The sequence below is a fragment of the Leucoraja erinacea genome, chromosome 23, assembly GCF_028641065.1.
Source record: "Leucoraja erinacea ecotype New England chromosome 23, Leri_hhj_1, whole genome shotgun sequence".
Classification (NCBI taxonomy): Eukaryota; Metazoa; Chordata; class Chondrichthyes; order Rajiformes; family Rajidae; genus Leucoraja; species Leucoraja erinaceus.
Genome location: NC_073399.1, coordinates 15,808,968 through 15,835,346, shown reverse-complemented (window position 1 = coordinate 15,835,346; position 26,379 = coordinate 15,808,968). Strand labels below are relative to the sequence as shown.

Genomic DNA, 26,379 nt, shown 5'->3' with positions numbered 1-26,379 from the left:
TTGGATTTTGTATAAAGGGTTGTGAGACGATACAAACAGACAATAGTGTGAATTCTAGGCGGGTTAAGTATAATTTGTGGAGAAAGGAATACGGAGCATTAATATTTTGTCAGAACTCATATTGTGATGAAAGTTCATTCATTTCAAATGCTAGCCATGCTAGCTCAGTGAATGGTTGCTTTACGACCATGTTACACAACGTGGCCTATCGGCTAGATTTGGCCTGTGGGATAGTTCTGTCAAATCTACTGTTCAACACACTGCTATCTGGCTTAACGGGATTGGTATCTTGGTTCATAAGTCAGCTGCTGTTTGGCTTTAGGCTGAAGATAGCAATCACTGTTTCAGAAATGCTTTGCCAACTGGCAAACCCCCCTCAAGCGTACTGGCTGCCAAAACTATCAAAAAGCTTTCATAATGAAAAACTATGAAACTAAAAATCAAGCATTAAATGCTTTCAAGTATTGAAACCCAAGACTGGAAAACAATTAAATACATTTTATTAACTGTATCTTGACAAACTGAAAGTGCATAAGGATTGGATGTGCATATTAATAATCTTGCACTGAAGATTGTATATTTTTTGTCCCATAATATTTAAATGTTTGCATTTTGACATGTTCCTAACTAAACAAAACATACAATGATGCATTGAGATCAAAAATGTGATGATGTAGGGTTTTGTCAAGAGTATTAATCTGGTGGAAGCATATAAGATAGTTTGGCACACCGTGGACCAAAATATTTGTCCCTGTGCTGTACTCTTCTATGTTCTATATAAATCTTGATAGAGGAAAATATATGGTTAGGTTCAAATTAATTACCTCTATCTGCTTAGTAATAAATTAACTTTTGATTCGATGGGGCATTATCTTTTATAAATTATCTTTTGATTCTAGGCCTTTCTTAAGAAAGTACTGTGCTATCACTAGCTTGGTAGGCACATGATCTATTTTGAATTTTTACAATATTCAACATCTTTGTCTGGTTTTGTATGTTTGTTTAATCTTTGGAAAATTTTGATCGCATATCAAAATGCTAAAAATTGCCGTTATGATCATTACCAGATTAAGACTAAAGGGAGGATCTAAGAGGCATGTGCTTTCTCGTTTTTTATATATTTTCTATTCGTGCTAGGCCTGTCCTTTTCAGGCACATCTCTAGCACTGGATTCTACATGGTGTTCAATGATGGAGCATAGCGATGAATGCCACACCATCTGTTGCTCAGAGGGACTAAACATCCCTCTTTGACAATGATGTTGCATTCCAAGATTTGTTTAAGTGGCTGAATGCTAATGGTTTTGATTGGAATTGCCAGCAAAATTTGCCCAGCTATCTTCAACATAACAGAATAGCCCAAGACTCTGCAAATCATAAAAGTATACATAAGCCTAATCTCGTTTGCAGAAAAAAAAATGCTATTTCTGCAAAGACGTATTCATATGGCACCATCAGGTCATTTCCAAGCGATTCTAAAGTAGTCACTCGTGAAATGTGGGAAATGGCATTCTAATTTCCATACAGCTGGATTCCACAAACTACAATGTGTATTTTGCAATTTGTTTTATTCAATGATATCCATTAAGAGAGGTTAATGTTTCCCACGTTACTGGGGATTACCCCCTGGCCCCTGTCCAAATAAAATAATGCTGCATCCATCTGAGAAGGTAGACAATGTCTAAGAATCCTAGAGAGAAAGGGAGCAGAAATGGGTCTTGCGCTCACTGAGTCAATGCTGACCATCAGGCACCCATTTCTTTTCTTGCAAGTCTGTACACGGGGGACAATTTGAAGTGAAATTTTGATCTACCCATCCCCATGCTCTTGGGATGTACAAGGAAATTGGAGCACTAGACTAAATCCATGCAGCCACGGACAATGTACAAATTGCACAAAGCATCCGAGGACAGGATGACATTTCCTCTAACATTGCAGCCAAGGCTTTTGTATTCAACTCTCTGGAGTTAGAGTTTAATCTACATCCTTCTTAATGCTACCAATTGAACCAAAGTTAGTACATTATTTTCAAGATAACCAGAGTCTTTTCCAGCACTGAGTAATTATTGATTTTTATTTCAAAATAATTGAATAATCAGTGGCAAAATAATTAAATTAAAGCTAGTTTTCATCTGCAAGTTTGCTGAATAACATTTTTGTTTGTTTCCATTTTCAGGGAGAATCTGTGAAATACTTCCTGGACAATTTGGAAAGATTAGCAGATCCAGTAAGTAATACATTGTTTTCTCTACAATTCTCTCTTACAACAATATTAAAAACATCACCCCATCGCATTCTTTATGGAGAAATCATAATTTTTATGACTATTGTTTGGAGATAATAAAGATTTGCAGCATGTACGAGTAAAATTGAGGAAAATGGAATTGAATATTGAAATGATGTAATTCCAGCGGCTACTTTGATTTTTTTTTTCTTCTTAGGTTTGTTTTATTGGTGTCAACCAGAACCATCTGAATAATGTGTATATATGGTTTAGTTGTATGTAAATAGAGTGAAATTAGTATTTAATAATTTCCCCCGTCCCTCTCTCCCCACCTCCTCCATGCCATTCACAAAGCCAAATGTTCACAGGTCTCCGAGTGTGCCATTCTCTGTTTACAAAAACTTATTCCTGTGATGGTGGAGATTGCATCAGGGCAAGTAAACAATCTGGGATGGTTGGTGGTACACAAAATTGCTGGAGAAACTCAGCGGGTGCAGCAGCATCTATGGAGCGAAGAAAATAGATGAGAATTCTCAATCCGACCTCTCTGTCCTGGGTCTCCTCCATTGCCAGAGTGAGCAACACCGGAAATTGGAGGAACAGCACCTCATATTCCGCCTGGGCAGCTTGCGCCCTGATGGCATGAACATTGAATTCTCCCAATTTTGCTAGCCCTTGCTGTCTCCTCCCCTTCCTCTCGAGCTGTCTCCTCCCATCCCCCCCGCCCTCAGGCTCCTCCTCCTCCTCCCTTTTTCCTTCCTTCTCCCCCCCACCCCCCATCAGTCTGAACAAGGGTTTCGGCCCGAAACGTCGCCTATTTCCTTTGCTCCATAGATGCTGCTGCACCCGCTGAGTTTCTCCAGCAATTTTGTGTACCTTCGATCTTCCAGCATCTGCAGTTCCTTCTTGAACAATCTGGGATGGTTTGTCTCTTATAAACTAATGTTCATTCTCTATCTTTCCTGTGTTTAACTTCCTGCATGAGGTCATGTTACGAGCTTGCCTCCTACAGTAGTGTGCTACATTGCAGCAATGGTTTACCATACAATTAGATGTGAAATCTAGTGTTAGAAAACCAGGCCAATGTGCTATTAATGAGTTTGCTAACAAACTTGCCATTTTACAATTCCATTAAGTTAGTAAGTATCACAAGAACATGTTTTTATATGCTAGTTTCAAAGTCTCAGTTTTGTAAACTTTTATAGATTGCATATAGATCAAATAAGAAGTATTGCTAATTTTTGGATTTCCTTTTCAATATGCATTCTTGCTGCGAAAACACAATTAGGGCTGCTAATGAAATGGATATACTTCAGAAATGGATGTAGCACAGAAACCTTGGAATCTTCAAGTTTAGGTGCATGCTGAAATGGAAAGATCTTTGTTCCTGAAGGGTGAAGTGAAGTCATTTGAATCTCTTAATAATACCAAATTCTGCCACATTCTTCCTTTAAACACCTTTTTTCCAAAGTATTGGCTACCTGCGATAGAAATGTGCGCATAGCCAAATATACCAAGTTGGTAAAATTGTATCATAGAGCTACAATTTTCCATGACCTGGCTAATGCAGATAAATTTCACAATCACAATAATACTTTATTAGCCAAGTATGTTTTGCAACATACGAGGAATTTCATTTATTTATTTAGCGAATGCAAAGTCCTTTAGCCAAGCAGTTGCCTCTTGATTTGCTGTATGAAGGGTGACAAGTCCTCCTTTGAGTCTTTGTTGAGGGCATGCTTCAATGATGTGTTGCATTGTTTGCTGCTCTCCACAAGCAGGTTGGACTGCTGCCCCATTTGTGAAGGCTACCAAGCAGGGGCCATGTCCAGTCCTGAATCTATTCAGCATCATCCACTGCTTCCTTGGGAGATTGGTGCCAGGGACTGGTAGGGTGGGGTCTGACACCAGATGTTTATTTGGGACGTCCTTGGATTCCCATTCCTTTTTCCAAGCTGATTGGATGGTGAAATCAGCTGGTGGTGGGTTCTTCCAAATTGGTCGTCTAGATGGAAGTCGAGCAGTGGGTGGGTTGAAGATGTCCATGTGAATTGGCAGGTGAGGGGAGTTTTTGGTCTTTTGGAGCATCCTTTGAGTGAGGACTACTCGCCGGATGTGTGGAGGAGCTATGTTGGATAGGACAGGGAGCCAGGGGAGTGGTGTTGAGCGGATTGTTCCTGTGATGGTCCTCATTGTTGAGTTCAATTGGGTGTCCACATAGTGTGTGTGGGATGACCTGGACCAAACAGGGGCACAATATTCGGCTGAAGAAAATGCAAGGGCTAGTGCTGAAATGCGCAGTGTGGGGGCTGCTGCCCCCCACTTTGAGCCAGCAAGCTTACATACAATTTCATACAAGTCAGTCATACAAATAGAATGAACGAAACACACAGAATACATTTTAACATAAACATCCACCACAGTGACTCCACATTCCTCACTGTGATGGAAGGCGAAAAAAAGTTCAAATCTCTTCAATTCTATGCTCTCCCGCTCTCGAGGCCTCGAACCCTCTGTTGACGGGACGATCTTGACTCCCGTACTCGGCAGCATTTGGGCCCTCCGCATCGGGACAATCAGTTCCTGCATCGGAGGGGGGGGGGGGGTGTCAGTTTCTACGCGCCAGCGATCGGACCCCGGGTCGGGGCTGGTAGGGTCTCTGCGTCCTTGGAGCTCCCAACTAGCCTCTCCCGAGACTGCGAGCTCTTGATGGTAAGTTCGCGGCCGTGGTTGGAGCGATCCCAGGCAAGGGATCAGCTCTGATGTTAAGTCCACGCCCCGCGGTGGGGATCAAGTCAGTCCGAGGAAACCTCCAGCTGCATCAATGGTTGGCCACAGATCGGCCGGAGATGCGACCCGGAAAACAATCGCATCTCCGGCAAGGTAAGAAACTGAAAAAGTTTCCCCCCCACACAAGAACATTTACACAAACTTTTAACACACACTAAAAATTTAAAAAAGACAAAAAATATGGACTGTTGGGGCTGCCAATCATGTGGCGCCCCTGGTGTTTTCCACCTTGTCTACCTGTTCTGCCATCTTTTAAGAATTTTGCAAGTCTTGATGAGATTTTCCTTCATCCTTCTAAACTCCACATAGCCCCAGTCTGCTCTATCTCCCCATACAGCAAATCCACCATCCCTACGAGTCACTTTCATGAAACTGCTGCACCTGTGAGCAGACTACTTTGAGGTGAGGTTCACGAAGATTAATCAATTTAATAGGGAGCTTGCCTTGGCCAATGATATTTGAGAATGATTTGAGATGAGGGTAAATTAGCAGTAAGGAAATGAGGAGTATGCCTTGGTGATTTAAACCAAGTAGCTTTTGAGGAATCTGTTGTTGGACTTTTAACTAAGTTGAGCAATTCTAAATTTTGCTTCTGAATTATCTTTCTCCAGAAGCTCATGTGGTTATCCTATTTGGGTGGTACGTTACAAACAAAATGTTATCTTTTCTGCAAGTGGCATGTATTCCCCCTATGTTTTCAGAAAGCATACTGCCTGGTATTTGTAAATCACTGTGGTGCAATGGTAGAGTTGCTGCATTACAGCACCAGGGACCCTGGTTCGATGCTGACAGGACGTAGTCTGTATGGAGCTTGTGCGTTCTCCCTATGATTGTGGGTTTTCTCCGGGTGATCCGGTTTCCTTCCGTTCCAAAGACGTGCAGGTTTGTAGTTTAGTTGGCTTCTATAAATTGTCCCTAGCGTGTAGGAAGTGAAACTGGGATAACATAGAACTAGTACACGGGTGGTCGTTGTTGGCACGGACTTGGTGGGCTAAAGGTCCTGTTTCCAAAGCTGTGTCTCTAAATCTAAATGTTTAATTTGCAAATATTTGGTTTAATGTCATTAACTTTTAGGGGTATCCGTGCAGGAGAATGCATTGTAGCAAAATTCCCGCAAAGTACTTGCTCCAGCCTTTTTCCAAAATGTCACTAAACACAGTTTCCAGTAATGTATTCTGTTCATAACTGGAATTCTTTGCATGCTGGTTCAGACCCTTTTGTTTGTTAATTTGCAGCCCCAGTTGCCCTTGTTAGGGTGGTGGTGAGATTCCATCTTGGCTGCTGCAATCATTGTGATGAAGATAGTCCCACCAGTGATGTTGGATAGTGAATTCCAGGATATAAACCAGTGCCATTGAAGGTTTGGTGATAAATTTCCAAGTCCTGATAGTGGTTGTCATGAAGGAGAACCGACACATGTTCCCACACATTTGCTGTCCTTGACCTTGGTGGTAGGTTTTCAAATTTGGGAGAGGCTCAAGCAACTAACTGCAGTGCATTTTGTAGATGTACTTCAGCAGCCACTGTGTGCAGTGATGGAGAGAATGAAAAAGGAAATCAACTGTTAAATGCAATGTCCCAAATCTCAGACTGTGCTTTATCATAATGGACTCACTCCCTGCAAGTAAATTGAAGTATTTAGCATTCAATTCAAGTTGAGATTATTGTCATAAGCACAAGTACAGTGAGCTACAGGTACAATGAAAATCTTGCAACAGCACTGCAGACTTGCCTGATACACAAAACAAATCACATATAAAGAAGATAGTGAAAAGTTGGTTCAAAAACCCGATGGTTGCGGGTAAATAGCTGCTCATGAACCTAGTGGTGAGGGACTTTCAGGCTCTGTATCCCCTGCCCAACGGTAGCAACGAGAAGGCATGACATGGATAGTGGGGATCCTTGATGATGGATGTCACTTTTTTTAAGGTGGGAAGGACTGTGCCTATGATGGACTGGGCTGAGTCCACCACTCTGTCACCTTGTGAAGAGTGTAAATCTAAAGTTCTTCTACTAAACACCATAGGGTCTTTTGAGTCTGGTCGGAAGAAAGGTGCAGAAGGATCATGTCTCATAACAGTTCACAAGATGAAATACCAATAGGAAATATGTGGAACAGCAACAGTAAGAGAAACACCAAGGAATCAACAGCAGATGAGAAAATACCTAATATCCTACAGATTTCTAGAAATAATCTGACTCTGAATGATGCAAACTCTTCTAGAACAAGTGAGTGCACATTTCACTGGGTATATGGGAGTCACATTTTTTATTAAATGGTGCCAGTATAAGGTATTGCGGTAAAGTTTCATGATATTGCAGAATATCTATCATATTCAATAATGTACTTCTCAGATATTCTTTACGTCAAACATCTGAAAACTAGAATCCCTGAATGAGAGGATGGTCGCATTCTCATCCTTTCAGTTTGACTACGTGGTTTTCACTTGTTCTTTATACATTTTTTATAAACCTTTGTGAACCTGTTCTTTATAAATTTTATTTAAAAAATATCATGCAATTAGCATAGTCTAGGAATTGACTTGTGGTTTGCATGACATTACCTTTACAATTTAAGACGACGGGGAAATTGAAGATGTCAAATCAACTGCAAAACACTACAATTCATTAATTCTACATTTGGCAGCCATGCATGATGGTAGTTGTTGGATCTTTTGGATATGTACTGCAAAACTCTGATAATTTGGCATCCAACGGTTCAGAAGTTCCAACGGTTCTGATGGTCTATAGTCAAGCACAACCACGGTGACTGGCTGGAACCAGTGGCTCAGAGTACAGCTGGAGATGGGTTCATACTGTTAGTTCGGTGTGCAACTGGAAACTAGGTTGGAATCCAGAACGACGACATGCGTAGGTTTGTAGCTCAAGCCAGCTTCCCTGTGTATTTTCTGCTCTTTTAAACTTGTAGGATTCACTGCATCTATTTTACTACTGTGTAATGTTTTTCATAAAAATTGAAATGTGTCTCAGAATTAATAGGAGTCGTGTCCAGTCATGTCCAAAATATGCAGCCTGCCACTATCAAGGTCTTAATGGTACCTGATCAGTTATATTATTATATTGTACCTGATAGTTTTATTGCAAGCAAATACTACTTTCTAATGTTTCGTCATTACCATCCTTTTAGCACTAATATAGATATTCCTAATGCTGTTTTAGCTAGTTGTAGTTTTATTTGATCAGAGCATCTTGGTCAGATTTTTTACTGTAGAACCACAGGATGGTTACAGCGTGGAAGACGACCATTTGAACTGTTTCTTGTATCGGTGCAACATAACAATCCAACATATCCCGCTCACCTTCCCACGTCCCGTAGCTTTGTAAATTTTTTCCTAGATTTATTCAGTGTTCTTTTGAATTATGTAATTTTGTCTGCCTCTACTATTATCACTTTTAGAGCATTCCGAACCCTAACTATTCACCACATAGTTTTTCCTTTGTGTGTACGTGTTGGTTATTTTGCCAATCAGCTTCATTCTATGATTCTCCCATTCAAAAATATGGTTTCCCTAAATACTGCATAATTTAAAGTATTATTGAGATCCCTTTCCAATTCTTAAAGAACAATTCCAGCGTCACCGACATAACTGAAATCTGTCACCCCTGAATTGTTTTCATAAATATATTCTGAATTATTCTTAAATGTTTACGTTGCTCTTAGTGTGGCTCATGGAACCAAGTAAATCAAGACTGTTTAATTATCAGTACTGAAACGGAACAATTAAATTTTTACTTGCAGAAGCATAACAGATCTGTAAACACAGTACTCGATAGATAACAATGAACAAAAAATAAATAATTTGAATTTTAAAAGAAAGCAATACAAGTGCAAAAAACCAAGACAAAAGCCTAAAGTCACTAGTGCAACCAAGACAGTTCGTACTTTGAATTTAGTTGGTGTTAGTAGTTTTTAGTAGCCACACTCATTTTACTCTACTTTGTACCTCTTGTTGCAAAGACTAGTATGTCATATGCACTTTTAAAACCGATGTTCTTCCTATCCCGTCATGTTAAAGAATTTTACACATTTAACATCTGTTCCTAGATCTCTTTACAAGGGTTCATGTACCATTGTTAAAATAGTGCCATCTAATTTATATTGCCATTTGCATAGTTTCTAAAAATATTAACCTTGTTCCTCTCAGTAATTATTTTCTTCTGAAGCTCCGCAGTGTCTTCTGTGTGCATATGTGTGCATCAGTGAATTTCTAATTATCAAAGTGAAAAGGCAAACTTGCTCCAGCTGTAACTGCTATTTTTTTTGTCTTTGTCATGCGCATAACCTAAAGAATTAAAATCTGAGAACCATTTTTATTTGTAGTGCTTGTTTTTAGATTCATCCTCCAGTGGTGGCGGGAAGATACAATATGTACACGAAGATGCACCATAAATGAAGAACTGGTGTGCTTAAATGTCCAAATATTAAGATGGTGACTACTTATGCAAATTATTTAAAATTATAAACTAGGGTACATTTTTAGATGTGCGCTTTATCGGATCTTGAATCTGATCAGATCTGGAATCTGGTGTGAATAATTAAACTGACCCATGGTTCTATAATTGAGTGTGCTATATATTTTTATTTGTACAAGAGAAAGTTACATTGATCTTATGCTGAATTGAGTGGATATTGTGCTGTCACTGACAGAACTCCACTCAGCAGTTTGCTGCTATCAATAAACCTATTGTTAAAAGATCTGCATATATTTGCATACAAATTAGATTTGTGTTCGGAGCAATGTTTATCCTGTGTGTGTCTTTAAAACAAAAGCTTAAACAAATAATTGAGCCCCGCTCTGATGCAAAGAAGTATAAATTTAGAATATTTTTTGCTATTATTTAAAAGGCTAAAAATTCTAGTTTGTATCATGAGCCTTTTTATTATGATGTCTAGTTCAAGCCATGGTTAGAAGACTGTGAAATTGTGCATTGAGTAGGAAGGGTCAGTCTCACCCCGAAACGTCACCCATTCCTTCTCTCCAGAGCCTGTCCTGCTGAGTTACTCCACCATTTTGTGTCTAAATTGTGCATTGAGTTTGTTTAACAGCTTTTTTTTTTGTGTGTTTTGAGTGATTTATAAACTTTCATGTTTTCCAATATGGATAATTCGATGATGTAAGTTTGATCTTGTTCATAATCCAAATTATTTGTTCAGACTGTTGGTTGATGCTAAATTGTTTTTCTTGGTATGAAGAGTCAATTGCTAGGTGGTCACTGAGGGTTGTGAAGACTTGGGATGTTCAATCTCGGAAGACAGAGAATAGTCAAACATTAACTTTATTCATTACGAAAATCTATATATTGGGCAATAAGGAAATCAAGGGATATCTGGTTGGAACAGGAAATTTGGGTTGATGTACAAGATCACATTGTATTCAATGGCAGAATGGACCTAAAGGAGTCTGAAGCCTACTCATTCTTTAGCCATTTTATCATTATCTGATCAGTTGCAATAGATCATTCTGCCCTCGAGGTCAAAACAAAACCTAACCGTGGGCGGCACAGTGGCGCAGCAGTAGAGTTGTGGCCTTACAGCGCTTGCAGCGCCAGAGACCCGGATTCGATCCCAACTTCGGGTGCTGTCTGTACGGAATTTGTACGTTCTTTTTCTCCGAGATCTTCCGTTTCCTCCCACACTACAAAGATGTACAGGTTTGTAGGTTAATTGGCGTGGTATAAATGTAAATTGTCCCAAATGTGTGTAGGATGTGCAGGGATCGCAGGCCGGAGAGGACTCGGTGGGCTGAAGGGCCTGTGTCCGTGCTGTATATCTAAACTAAACTGAACGGATCCCACTTTCAATATCTTGTCCAAAAAAAATGTGGGCGATCGATCTTGCATATTTATCCATCTATTATGTAAATTGTATGAGGATGTTTTTAATCTCCCATAGCCTTTTCAGGAAGTGGTTTAAACGGAACTCTTGTACGGTTTTCCCCTAAATGTAGCTAATGAATCCGAAAGTGGTTTAATTGCAAATGTTTAAACATATGAAGTAGGAGCAGGAGTGGGCCATTTGGCTATTAAAGCATTTCATAAAATCGTGGGCAGTTAATATATTCCGATCATCCCAAGGAATTATGAAATATTTAATCATCTTTGCCTTAAAAGTATTAAAATATCCTTTGATAGTTCCAAACGACAACAATTTCAGTTTTTATAAGGCGACAATTTGTATATAGCAATGCACCCTAATCGTAGTTTTTCCGAATGAGAGAGAGGAAACATCCCATCCATCAAGACTCAAGATTTTGGTTTGATCGTCTCCTTTCGTTCTTTTTAAATGTCAATGGTTACAAGCCTAGTCCATCCAACCATTTCTCGGAAAACTGATTTTTCATGATGGCTAATTGTCTAGTAAATCACCACAAATCTACTTCCAATGCTTCAACATGCTTCCTTACATGAGACCATTGTTACTGTTCAGGTGTCCTCTTTTTGCAGGAACGGGGGGGGGGGAGGTTTCCTCAAAAATGGTTCGTATTGTGATTTCCTGGATTGCAAGGCCTTCATCTGCATATTCTTCATGAAATACATGTTTTAAAAAAAATAATTTTGTGTCCATTTATTGATTTTACTCTACACATAAATTCTGAGAAAGTGAGATTTTTGCTTAAATATTTTGGGCCGTGATTGTGAATTCTGGTAGGATGTATTTTCATTACAATTTCATTTTCATCTCAGCAATGCCCTTTATATCAGAAGCAAAACCATCCTGCAGAAATTGTATTTGTCCGATCCAAATGTAGTCCACACTAGTGATTTTATCTCGTGAATAACTAGTTTAGTAACTGGTATATAATCCAGTGCATTAGAGCACAATTATATGTGGATGACCAATTTTTATTTATATTGCCTTTTACTTTCTACTGCATTGTTGATGCAGATATTGTTTAATTTTTAATCTCTTCACCATAGTTTATGTGTTGAATATCAACTTTGAACACCTTTATACCCCTTCTTCCATTGGTCAATTAAGTGTAATGCTGAATGCGTATTAACCACCTCAAAGATCTGACCTTGGCACTTAATTCATGGGCTACATGGCAATAAGTAAACAGGGCAACACATTTAGGTTCATATGAAAAAAATCATCTTGATGTTGCGCTAAAAGTTTAACATACACATAAAATTAATTTAATTATTTTGCCAGTGATGGTTAGGCTCAGGAAGATGTTAAGTGAGTGAAGCAAATAGAAGAAATTTGCTGGGACAGACAGCAACTCTGAGGAGAAGGAATGGGTGATGTTTTGGATTGAGACTCTTCTTCAGAAAGGTCTCAACACAAAATGCCACCCATTCCTTCTTTCCAGAGATGCTGCATGGCCTGCTGAGTTACTCCAGCATTTTGTGTCTATCTTTGGTATAAACCAGCATCTGCAGTTCCTTCCTGAAGAAGAAATTTGATCTTTGTCTGGGGTTAGTTTACTTCAAAAAGTCACCTCAACGGTTAAGATTAATCACAAGAAATGTGAGCACCGTTCCTGCTTCTGATTGCTCTCTATGAAATCTTTCGCAATGTGCTGCTTTAATTTCCGATTAATGACAATTGCCCAAGATGTCAAAGCACTTCCAATGCGATGCAACTATATCCTAACAAGTTTGTGCTTTCAGATATACAACCTGATGTTCTGATTGCTGTTTTAGGAATTGTCAGGATTGTGCTTGTGCTTGTTCTTGCTGTTTGCTGTGCACAGACTCTTCCATTATTTTGTCCACGCTGCATCTGTTTTCACAATGTCACCTTCCTTACTAATGCCTCCCTTTCTCCTTGCTGCTTTCTACTGAGGTTGGCATGTGTACTTGATTTACTGCAACTGAGCTCTTACCCATTCTTCACCCTGTAAGTATCAGATTGGATGCCCCTGAGTTCCCTCTTAAATATTTCCCCTCACACTTTAAGTCTGTGCTGTCGAGTTTAAGAATTTTCTAACCTGGGGGAAAAAAGACTGCTTCAGCTTTATCCATGCCCCTCATAATGCCTCCTTCCAGCCTATCCAACTTCTCCCCATAACTCAAGCCTTCTGTACCCATTCCAACTTAATGACGTACTTCTATAGCTCGGCGACCAGAAATGCACACTATAGTACATCAACTTGTACAGCTGCATCATGATGTCCTTTTCTACTCGATTACCTTTCCAATTAAGGCTAGCTTGTCACTTTAGATACCCATACTCCCACGGAGGGGAGGGGGGGGGTAAATATTAACTCATTTAACACAAGGTTGGGTGGGAGGGAATGCGGCATCGGTGGGTGATGGAGTTAAACTAGAGGGAATTTACAGGCTGGGGAGCCACGGAGCCCCCAGCCCCACACATGGTGCGCAAGGGGTGTGCCTGATACACATGCCACCTTCATGCTGCTTGCTCTCTCCACTCCCGCAACTGGAAGCACATCATGTGATACCAGATCAGGGCTCTCACTTAACCTTTTTTCCCCTGTTGCCACCCGGGCAACCGTGGCAGCTTTTAAGGTTGCCAAATGACAGTTTAGGTGGTCATTTAAGATGGCTTGCATGATGCGTGCGATAATGTGCTCGGACAAAGTGCGTAGTTACCAGTCGGAATTATGCTCAATCAAGCATTCACATATTTCTGTTTCAAATAAAGTCACAAACTAAACATATTCACCAATCAACACATGATATATACCACAATGACAGCAAAATTATAATACAGTATCTCAACTCTTTTTACACATTGCAATTAATGCAATTTTTATTATTTCTTTCCACTTCCAAACAAAAATGTGGTTGGATTATTCAGCAACTTGTGTCAATAAATCCTGGACCATGATAACTATATACTTAACCATGTACACTACAGATTGATGCAAGCATGTTTTCTTTGAAGGACCGAAAATGATCATGACATGGCCATAGCATGGGTCGTTATTGCTATTGGTACAGAAACACTCTCGCTTCCCACATAATTTATCCACAACAAAATATACAGGTTGCAAAGAATTTTCTAAAGGCATCTTATGATAATAGTTGTTAAAACCGATTATACCCATCTGACAGGTTAAACATTACACTAACTAACAAGAGATGGCCAAAGGACATAAATGCAGCAAATGTTCTTTTGGTAATATATTTAAAGGTGTCAAGACGCCACGTTACCAGACATTCAGATTAGATGTATGTGTTGTGAACAGCAATGAAGATACCCAGTTTGTAAGCACCAAATTTAAAAAAAAATGTTGATAAATGCTTTTTCCATCATTCCCACTTCAGAATTAACGTTAAAATTTCAACTGAAATATTTCCTGACCAAATTTATAATGTATATGACTGACTGTAGAAGTAAAACCTGGATTAAATCCAATGTATAGTTGTGAATGTTGCTCATTAAATAACTACAGTACTGATACTCCATATTAAGAGCATTGATTTGCCGTTAAAATGAATTCTGTAATAACGTGTCAACGGTAGCAGTGACAATCGAACACTGCGGTTTTAATGTTTCACGTGTTCACAATGACATATTTCCCGTAAATCCAGGCAGGGCTGTAAGTTAACCTGGCGGGACAGGCAGAGTTGGGCTGGGTTTAGCGCTGCTTCTCTGCGCTGGCTGGGGGCGCCACGCCCGTCTGACTCGCGACGTCTCTGGCCACTCTCAGGCGTGGGGGGGCTCTCGGGTGGGGACGGGGATGGTCCAGTGGCGGTTCGGCAGAGATTGCAACGCCGGAGAGCCAGGATTGATCCTGGCTGTGGTGCAGGTCTGCCAAGAGTATTTTGGCACGTCTCCCTCCTCCAACGGTTTGTTTTGAAAGCGCCGTTGGCGGAGTGGCAGGCAGCGGTCGTTATCAGGCCGGGCGGGAGGAGATGGAGCCGCTGCTGCTGCGCGGGGCCCGTCATTCGCTCCGACCCTCCATCACGCTACACTTGGCATCTTTCCCCACGCATTACAGCCGTCGCCGACACAAAATGTCACGTTCCTTTTCTCCAGAGATGCTGCCTGACCAGCTGAGTTACTCCAGTTTTTTGTGTCTGTCTTCGGTATAAACCAGTATCTGCAGTGCCAAGCCGGGTAAAATGGCTCGGCGTTTAGGTTGCCTGGCGGCACTTTGGGTGGTCAGTGGCAGCCGGGCAACCGCTAATTTCGAGTCCTGCAGATCATAGGGTAACCTGGCGGAAGTGGGGGGGGGGGGCGGTGCAATGGGAGCTTCACGCTTTTACCAAGTGACCGAGGCATGCATTGTCAGGGATACGCAGTGGCAGAAGCTGCCTCTGATTCCAACATCTCAGGTCCTCGCTTTGTGGCAATTGCTGCAAACCTGTGCCCAATTGCCCAAACCTGTGCCTGCCAACCATCACCACACACGGACACCTTGGAACCAAAATCTGTTACGTAGTGGTGCCTAATTGTGAGGGTTTACTGCACAATAAATGGCAGCCGACCCATCACTCCACTCTTACGGCCGTCCAAACAGAAAGGCAACCCTTCACAACTACCGTTTGACTCCTTTTCTTTGTCAATTTTGACTTCTATTGGCTAGCTCACCTTGGGTTCCATACGATCTAACCTTCCAAGCTGGCCTACCATTTGGATCCTTGTCAAAGGCCTAGCTAAAGTCCACAGAGACAATGTCACTGCCCTGCCATCATCAATCCTCTTGGTGGCCTCTTCAAAAAAAAAAAAAAAACCACCAGATTTTGAGATTATTTCCCATACAAAAGCCAGGTGTACCTATCCAAATGATGGTAGATCCAGTCCCCAAGAATCCCTTCCAACAATTTATCCATCTTCAGTTTGAAATTTTGGTAGAAAACTTTTCATGCCGTTGGGTGCTATTTTCTGGAAAAAAAATTGTAAGAAACAAGTTAATTTGCTGTAGAATGCCGGGGGACCTGAAGGATTGAATTTAATTATATGTGATGTTTGTAGGCTATTTTCATGAAATGAATACTGTGTCACAAAACAAACTATGATCTTTTTAAGTGATTTGTCTATTCCACAGATGCTGCGTCCAGATGCACATGAGGAAGTTGTATACATTTATTTGTACGATGGTATGTTAGACTTTGTCTTGAACCATTGCCACCTGTGTACGGTATTAATTTGGCTCTGATTTCTTTTTAGGAATATCTTCCAACACAACAGGACATTCTACTGGCACGAAGGCCCACTAAAGGAATACATGAATACGACTTTGAAATAAAAAATGTGCCCTTCAAGATGGTGGACGTGGGTGGACAAAGATCAGAACGGAGGCGTTGGTTTGAATGTTTTGATGGCGTGACTTCCATTCTCTTCCTGGTGTCGTCAAGTGAGTTTGACCAAGTGCTGATGGAAGACCGGCAGACGAATCGCCTGAGTGAATCCTTAAACATCTTCGAGACGATAGTCAACAACAGAGTCTTTAGCAATGTCTCCATCATTCTTTTCCTTAATAAGACGGACTTGCTAGAAGAAAAGGTTAAAACTATTAGCATCAGAGACTACTTTCCACAATATGAGGGAAATCCCCATGAGCTCTCCGATGTCCAACAGTTCCTTGTGCAGTGCTTTCGTGACAAACGTCGAGACCAGCAACACAAACCACTATACCATCACTTCACCACCGCCATTAACACCGAAAATATTCGTCTGGTCTTCCGTGACGTCAAAGACACTATTCTCCATGACAACCTTAAGCAGCTGATGCTTCAGTGACATCAGTTTTCTTCATTAATTTTAATTTTTGGCATTGACAACAGCTTACACCATTGTGTGATTACGGTTGCATTTTCTTCAGAAACTTGAGGCAGCCGCTGTAAACTGCTTAATCAGATTAATGCCAAATTTGGTTTTCAGACTTGGCTTTTCAATTGCTTTTGCTCCCAGTTGGGTAGTGCTAAGGTACTCTGTGTGTGCACTTAGACAACCCAGCAAGTTTACGATCTTGTTTCTTCAAAAATGAAGATATGTGAAAAAAATTACCAGATAATGCAAAGCTGTGGTGTTCATTGTGGGGATTGTAACGTTAATATCTACTATCTTCCTCTTTCAACCCCTTACCAGCCCCCACCCCCCAAAATAAAAAGGGCTATTATAGTGACAAAAATGTTTTTGAATATTACAAAACAAGTAAGTAACGCCTTAAGTATTCCTTTAGGGAGTGAATATTGCTTTTGTTATATTCAGATTGTTTTGAAAATCTTCCTATAAAATTTTTAAATTTTGCCTTTTGGTTACTGTTGAGGTATAGTCAGTGTGGAACATCTTGAAATGTGAAGCAGTTGTAATTTGTGTAAATTTGGATTTAAGGGAAACATCGCCCTATTGGAAGTTTTACAGCAAAGAGAATTTGTTTAATGTTTGCAGTCTTGCAACAAAGTATTATAATAGTACAGATGACAAATTTAGCAGAATTGCTTCATAATTGTACTGGATTTGGGGCCAAATTTACTGTTTTGAATAATGCTGATACAACCATGCCATACCAACTGATCATAACCTAATGTAGTAAGCCAAAATTTAATTTACTGTTCCGTGCTACAGTAATATGGGCTGTTTTTTTTGTTTTTTTTAAAGTTCCCGACCTAAACTTTTGTAATTGACAGCTGTGTGTTTAAGCTGTGGATCGTACCTCAGTAAAAATGCCATTAAATTTCTATTTAGCAATGAGAGCTTTTTCTATTATTGAACCAGTGGTCTTCAGTGCAAGATGCAGTTAATATATTTGGTATTAAGGTATTTGATATTACTGTGCTTGAAATATACCCACTGTTTGTTTAAAATTGTAATGACATAATTTAATATAATTATGATTAATGATGCCTTTTTTGAAAGTTATCTGAAAATTAGCTTTTATTTCCTTAAACTGCAGTGTGTTGCAAAATACTACTATTACAGTGCTAATCATGGATAAATACCTGCTTTTTAAACAGTTTGACTTTAAATTTGTTTTAAATTTGACCGTATCAAATACAGGGTTTAGAATTCACTCGTGTCTCTGCAAGCCCATTCAGCTGAGCAGTCATTATAAACAACAATTTGCTAAATCTATCAATGTACAATTTAGAGTGAAAATGTTGTCTATTGTTTTGATAAAACTAGTAGTAACTGAAAATTGCAGGGAAACCGCGGGTTTTCTTAACTGTAGCATCTATTTAAAATATATTACTGCCTTTTTTAGTATTTAAAACATGTGCCTCAATGTTTGGGCTGTCAGAAAGTAGTAAATTCTATCCCTATTGTCTTGATGACCTGTATTTGTTGAATAACAGGCTTGTCACAATTGTTGCATACTGTTTTCTATTTGAATAGTTTTATAAATCAACACTTTATTATATGCTGTCTTTTATATTGGTTTCTTAACAATCTGCATGATAAAAATATTTTCATTGTCAAAGTGCCATTTGCAGATGTTTGCAGCTGGTTTCTACCTGATTTTGTCTTTCAGTGGTTTTCGTCAAAGAGAAAGTCAGTTCGGTGGACAGCTCTTCAGAGGCCACCAGTTTGCCAAATACATTTTAAGATTATCTGAATCTGCATTCTTTAAAGGGAAAGTCAGAATTTGGGATATAGATGAAATGCTGGGCATGTTTTGCAGATCGGGAAGCATTTGTGGAGGAAGAAACAGTATAGGTTGCTGATTAAAAATTAAAAATGGAAGAAATGCTCAACAGGTTGGGTAGGATGTGGTAGAAAGAGAAACTGGTTCAAAATCTTTCATTGTTAATGGTGCATTGAGTATTTACAACAATTTCTGTTTTTATTTTGGATTTCCAACGTATGCAGTTGCTTCAGTTTGATGGCTTGTAAAATTTGATGACTGTTGGAAAAACTGAAATGAAAAGTTGATGCCATTTCTTTCTCTGGAGATACAGCCAGGCAGTTGAATATTCATTGCAGTTTGTTTTTAATTTCAGATTTCCAATATCTTGTAGTATATTGCTTGTTTTCATAACTAGGAGTTAGTTGAGCCACTTATCTGTCAATTATATGATGGGAACCAAAGAAAAAGTTTATGGCACATTTGGTAGGCCATTGTGAAGCCTCTAAGATGTTTCATGAAAAATATTCTTTGTTGTAATTCTGATTTCTGTTAACAAACAAAATTTACTATTGATTTGTTCAGTACATATGGATTTTATTTACCTTTTCATAAAAACAATATTAAAATCCTAGGAAATTTTATGAATACAGACAGTATCATTGAATGTAGCTTTGAAGAAAATTGATTTGGCAAGAACTAGGACGTGGATTAAATCTTTGTTGTATCTGTCTAAAGTAGCATGTTCCAGTGTAGTCTACTACGCAATGTATTAAAATGTACTGTGACGCATTAGGCTGTTATGACTGGAAACTATACTATCATCTTTATAAGATTATCAAACTGCATTTGACAAAATCTTCCAAAATAGACTTATGCTGACATTGTAAAAGCCTTAATTTTCATTTGAGTTACTATAAATCTGTGGGGAAAACTGGAAACTATAGTTGCTCATCTGACTGAACTCATGACTTTAAAAAATAATCACATATTCAAGACAATCACATCTGTGCTATTGATCACTTAACCCATCATTCTTTAATGGATCGGATAATAAATGTAACTATTCTTAAGAGTTGTTTTGGATAAATGGTGTTATGCATTTCCTTTTTTTCTTGCCCATTGATGGCCTTTATTGGACGTAAGTGTCGATTGGCTAAAGGCTAACTATTTAACTTTTTGCCTAACATTTGCTGGGGGTACGACACTCATTTTCGTCATCTATTGAGATTGCCAATTAAGGATGGTTAGTACGATAGAAAAGTGCCTTCAGTAATAAGCAATCTTAACTAATTTGACAACTAAAAGCAGTAAACGAGTAATCATCTCCATTCTGTGAGGTGATAAAGATGAGATTCTTAAGGATGTTCATCTCCACCTAATCCAAAACACAGTTGAAGACGAACTTGCCGTCAATACTGGGTAAATAATTCCTTCTATGCAGACCCAATAATTTGTACACTAAACCAGTGCTTTTTTTTGTGATGGTACATGCCAGTACAGTGTACCAGCTCCTCTTAAAAACGTAAAAACTAGATTTATGTGCAGCAGCTAATAGTGTTGCACAAACTGTTATATATGTACTGGCACCCTTTTCTCTTCAAAAAAGCACGGCACTAAACTAAAAGATATCTTCATTATACCATTGTTGCATAAATAGTGGTAAATTACACTGTACTGCTGCTTGATCTCTCTTTCTCTCTCACTATCATTTGGCTTGCAAGAGTTTGGCTGAAGGACCTGTTTCCATGTATGTATAGTTCTATGACGCTCAGCCTTTAAAAAAAAAAAATTTAAAAAAAAATCTTCCTGCAATACATAGATGATTTTAGACCCAAGACTGTTGAATTTATCTTATGACAAAGATTGCAAAACAAAATCATAGAACTAGCTTGATTTATTGAATGGGAATATGACACTCATAACCCTTTATGCTTTGTAAACACACAGAAAAATCAAAAAAATGTTTTCTCGAAGACTTTCTGGTGAAAGTTTTACTTGCAAAAGTGCTGTTTATTTGTTCAATTCTGTAAGCAATTTAAGATGAACATTAGACAATATTTGTGTACCAATTTTATGCTTCCATTGGTTTTTATACAAGGTCGCCATTTTCTTTAGTGAAGTCGTTTGATCTTGTCCTTCATTTTAGCGCTCTGGCAAATCCATCTGAGGTATGTTTAACTTCATTTCTGAAAATAAGACAGCTTATAACTTCAAAAAAGATTTTAACTTCACTTATGTACTTATTTATCGAAATTGCCAATAATTCCTCAAAGCTCTATCAGAACCAGAATGCCACTTCGTGCACTAGCCAACTTAATTATTTATTTAATTTGTTCTTTCATTTAATTCAAAGCTTTTTTTAAACCTTGCATTCAGGTACTCTTAGTCAATAAGTGAGCATCATTCATTTAATGGTCTTGTTGAGTTTAGGCCTTAAACAGGATAGCAACCTATTTACTATATTAATTTCTATGGAGACAAGGTTCATACCATTATGTTATCTTATGTCATTCAAAATACATTTTATTGTCAGAGATATCTCTGATTTGTCTTTATTTTTAGGTTCTCTTTGCATGTGCCGATTATTCAAGTTCAAGTGAACTATTGAAATGCACTTTCCAATAAAACTGAAGTAGAAAAGATTAAACATTAGTTTTATAGTCTTAATATTGCAATAAGTTGCAGTGTATAAAATTCACCACAGTCTTAAACATCAAAACGAATTGTAAGTCATTATTTTTCAGAAGATAGATCCAAAGTATCCAGAAAGAGTTACATTTGCTTTTCATTAATGTTTGTGAGATTGTTCACATTAAATGTATATAAATTGGATGTGTAACAAGCTAATAACATAAATCTGTAGCAACAAAATCGGTGAATTTCTGAATAGGTTGTTGTCGATAATGCTAACAATGAATGGAATTAATGTTGCATCATTGTTCCTAAACTAGTGTGATGAATCGGAATCAATGGCTAATGATTATTGTAATTTGGTTGGTTCACCAGCCAGTGTTATTTTGCTAATAGTTGAGTAATAACATTAATGGTATGTACAAAGGTAACTTTTCTCAAAAGCTTAATAATAAAGAATATAGGTCCTATACATTGTATGTTGATTAGACAATAGTTACATTGGAGTGTTACACCATGAGAAGAAGAAACTGACAATGTCAAAATCCACATATGCAGTATGGAGTGACATTTCCAGACGGACCCATTAAACAAATGGGCATGTCCCCAACTTCATTCAAAACTGTCTCTGTTTCCACAATCTCCAGCATTCTTGAAATGAAAAAGAGTAGCATAGTGACCACCTATTCAGCTTAGAGGATGGGGAAAAAATTGTCCCCAGAGAGTGTCTTTGGAATTGAAATTCTGGTCTATAAGTATATTGATTTTGAAAATCGAAGGAGGCAGCATGCTAGAGGACACCATGTGATATTTTCAAAGTAGATTTTGGTTTTAATGCTACTGGAACGGTGCATGTGAACACCAAACCTTGTGACCTCTGTTCATTTACAAATACTACTTCCAATTTCCAAATGTGTTTTTTCAATTTTCTTGTTTACTGGAGGCACTGGCTTTTGAGGTACTATTTCATGGGTGCTAATATCGGTCCTCTGGTACTATGCTTGGCTCGTAATGTGCAAACAAAATAGTGCTGATACTGTGCTAGACCAGGTTTTATTCTCAAGGGTATAGCTGAAGTACAGTTCAAGGGTTGTAATTCATTTGCTTTGTGAAGTTCATGTTTTAGACACTGAATCATTGGAAAATCTCCAGTATCTTTAGTATTCTCAACTTTATTCTGCACTGAAATTGGCACAAAGTGACTTTAAATTAAAAAAAACTTGGATAATTGTGAGAAATTATAGATCATCTTTAATTACTTTCTCTTTAATTTTCATCCGTGCAATTGTCATCTTTTCTCAAAGTTGTGACACTTGAAAGCTGTTTTTAAAATACCAGAAACCATGCAATCTTTATGTAGTGGCCAACATTTACCAATTGACTTGGGCAGACTATGCAATCAAGGTGACATCGCTTCCATACCCAATTCCTATTGAAAAACAATGTGCACTTTCCAGCAAAATTGTCTGTTTGCAATTAGTTACTGAGGGTACTTGCTCTGTTTCTCTCTCGCTCTCTCTCTTTTTCCTCCCCCCCTCCCCCTCCCTCCATGCTCTTTGATTTGAGTTCAGGAATCTCAGCACATACTGGAAATAAACCTGTAATTTTTAGATTATCTGATTTGGTGCCTTTGTCAGGACATTCCTTCTGTTTAAATGTGGATAATTAGTAATGAATACTACTCCATAAGTATGTAGAGCTGCTTGATCCATTTGTGTTCTGTTGGCAGAAGATTGCTGTCACTGAAGTTTTGCCTATGATTGGAGAAAGGTTAATAATTGGTCGAGAGATGTCTTAACACATAACTGTGCATTGCTGAAGCCAAAGTAAAACTTAAAAAAAATGTATTGCCTGCTTGTAAGACCATAAACAGCCTTTATTCTACGAATTATGATCCCTCACAGCTGGCAATTTGTCCATTTATTAAAGATATTAGTGTATCATGCACTTCTTGTCTTCACATTATTAATGCAGTACTTAATTAATATTTGAGTTGGTCAGTTTAATAAAATGGTGTCAAAGATCAAGAAGATGCATATGTTATTCAACTCCGATTAAGGCTTTCTTTCATTTGTAATGTATGTTAGTGGTAAGGTGCTGCTAGAAGAATTTGTTTGCTTTTGTTACTTTGGTGTGTGCCTTTAGTCATATTGCCTAGTTTCTGATAAAACAGTTTAGAAATTTACATATTTTCTGCATTGTACAACATGCTCCATTAGTCTCGACATTCTTATCTGAATCTTGATAATTTCAGTGGCATTACTTGAATTGGAAATATTTTAAGCAAAATATCCAGAATTTATAGAAAATAGGCTCTTAGCACAGGGATTCAATAATCATTTTCTTTTAAATAAAAGCAAAAAATGGTTAAACAATGCTTTAGCTAAAAGTATTTTAACTATTCATTTAACCAGTATACTATTGTATAGGAACATTTTTGTGGTTTTATATCTTCATGGATTTGGGGGGTGGATATGGACTGAATCTTTTACATTGTTTTACTTTCACTTTTTGTTGTATATTTTTCTTCGTTCAGAAATGGCAGTAAATTATTCAGATTGGAAAGCTGAGAGTAACTGCTTGTTTTGATTTAATGCTTTAGTTAATAGTAATGCTGTTTCATTATATTGCTGCTGTTATATTGGTCTGTACATACCATGCAGAAGTTTGTCTTTGCAGCCATTAATGCCTAAAATAAATTTACTGACGTGTATTAAACATATACAATTTTTGTTTGGTCTGTCATTACTTTGTATTACTGGAATTCAATGTTCATACTGTTGGATTGTTGGCTACCCAAATAGAATATAAGGTGCTGTTCTTCAATTTTAAGGTTAAAAATCTTTATCTGTATTAAGAATTGTCTTTGTAGAGATGAAGGCAGAGGCAACATCCTCATTTAGCTAGTTATAATTTTCACTTGCAGCCTAATCTCACCTATTGGTATCAACGGGAGTTTCCCTTGGAATTACTAACAGAAAAGGCACAGATTAATTAAAAACACGAAACTGTTGATGCTGGAATCTTGAGCAAAATGCAGTGTTCCAGGATTTCAGTGGGTTAGGCAGCATCTGTGGAGGGAATGAACAGCTGACCCTTCTTCCGACCGATGGAGCTGGGGGAAGAAAGCTGGAAAATAGAGGTTAAGTTGCGGCAAAGCCTGGCAATGGATGGGTAGATGCAGGTGAGGAGGGTTGATTGGCGGATAGGTGGAGTAAGTGACAAATATGAGGTGAAAAAGAAACGGTGTCAGATAAAGAAATGGGTGAAAAGTAAAACCAGAGGGAGGGATTATGGATGGAATATGACTGGGGGGGGGGGAGATTAAAACATTGTGGGAAATGTGCTGCTGTTCTTCCAGTTTGCATGTGACCTCTCTCCCGCAATAGAAGAGGCCAAGGACACAAAAGGTTGCTTTGGGAATGGGCGTTAAAATGGGTAGCAACTGGGAGCCCTATCAGGTCTTGCTGGTCAGAGTGTAAGTATTCACAAAACGGCTGACTAATCTATGCTTGGCCTCGTCGATGTAAATAAGGTCACACCGGAAGAACCGAAAGAAATACACATTTATTATGCGCATCACAACCCGCAGATCCACCCTTCACACAAAAAAACCTGCAGACTTAGGCAATGATTCGACCTACTTAACCAAACTCGTAAATGATTCAAACACGAATGAACGCCGAGTACGCAAACCTCAGCTAATGTGTAGGAAGGAACTGCCGATGCTGGTTTAAACTGAAGAGATAGACACAAAAAGCTGAAGTCACTCAGCGGGTCAAGCAGCATCTCTGGAGAAAAGGAATGGTTCGGGTCGCGACCATCAGACTAAGTCAGGGGAAAGGGAAACTAGAGATATAGACGGTGATGTAGATAGAACATGTGAGAGATGTGCGAAAAAGTAACGCGGAGGAAGGAACTGCAGATGCTTGTAGAAACGACTTTAAGAGGAGAGGAACTATCCCCTGTCTCCATTGAAGGTGCGGATGTGCAGTTTACCAGGGAGTACAAGAAGGGACCGAGCCGGCTGTACTCTTTGAGAAGGCTCTGCTCCTTCAACGTCTGCAGTAAGATGCTGCAGATGTTCTACTAATCGGTGGTAGCCAGTGCCATCTTTACTGCCGTGTGCTGGGGCAGCAGGGCGAAGACTGCAGACGCAAATAAGATCAACAAACTCATCAGGAATGCTGGCTCCGTCCTGGGTGCGGAGTTGGATTCATGGGAGGTGGTCTTGGAGGGGAAGATGCTCAAACTGCGGAGCATCCTGGACAATAGGGAAGTTGCACAAAAGTACGGTCACGACTCGTGACCCGTGCTGTTGCCACGCAACGTCAACTGGAGTACAGGTAACTGCAGGTGAGCATTTACTATAGCTGCCAGCACAGCGGCCCTTCTTCTCTCAGCATCTGGGCTCCACAATGACTGGTTCCACCCTCGCGGATCCTGGGCCGTCTATCCCCGCAGCCAGGGGTGGGGAGGAGGTGTCGGTGCAGCGCCTGGGTGGGCGGAGGGACTAGACAATCCCCAACTCTGACGGGGACGTTGCCGGGTGGGGGCGGGGGGTGAGGAGGTAGAGGGTGTCGGGGTGCCGGTGCAGCGTTGTCAGTGACTCTGGGTGGGCGGAGGGACCAGACTGTCCCCAACTGCGCTGATGGGGACGTTGCCGGGTTTTCGTCCCTGTGTGTCCGCTGCCCAGAGCCGCGGCCTCACTCCACCCGGCCCCATACCCACAGTCCGTGACACTGAGGCCCATAGGGGGAGACGGGGCGGAGGGCGGCCGTGGTCGGACAGCGCTGACCCCGGGGGGAGAGTGGGGGGGGGGATGTGGGGGCTCTCCCGAGGGATGCGCTCCTTCGGCCGCTTACACCTTGGTGCTCGGGTTCAGAGCAAAGATACTAGAGCATTTGGTTCAGAGCGCCCAGTCACCCTCCACAATTATTTACAGGGCAAAAATGGACAATTCCGGCGGTTTTTAACAGGTAAATACGCGTTTCGTGTGTTAACAGTGTATGCCGAGGCTGCCATGTCTCCCAGGCGGATTGAGCTGCACCGTGCGTCACACCCTTTGACCCGATGGCCTTTACGTGTACCCCCTCCATGACACACTGGTCAACCTGCGGATTACCTTCAGCAATAGACTGGTTCCACCAAGATCCTTCTTCCCTGTGGCTATCAAACTTTACAACTCCTCCCCCTCCTGTCGTGGTGTAGAGCAAAGATACCAGAG

At 39.6% G+C, this 26,379-nt stretch overlaps 1 protein-coding gene across 1 annotated transcript in view; it reads left to right on the top strand.

The window, feature by feature from the left end:
- The window catches only part of gna13a (guanine nucleotide binding protein (G protein), alpha 13a), a 72,428-nt gene extending 48,545 nt beyond the window's left edge, over positions 1 to 23,883 (top strand). Inside the window, exons 2-3 of the mRNA XM_055653942.1 lie at positions 2,176 to 2,226; positions 16,121 to 23,883. Coding sequence (XP_055509917.1) covers positions 2,176 to 2,226; positions 16,121 to 16,693 — 624 coding nt within the window. The 3' untranslated portion in view covers positions 16,694 to 23,883. The remainder of the gene's footprint in view (positions 1 to 2,175; positions 2,227 to 16,120) is intronic.
- Positions 23,884 to 26,379: the final 2,496 nt, after the last annotated feature.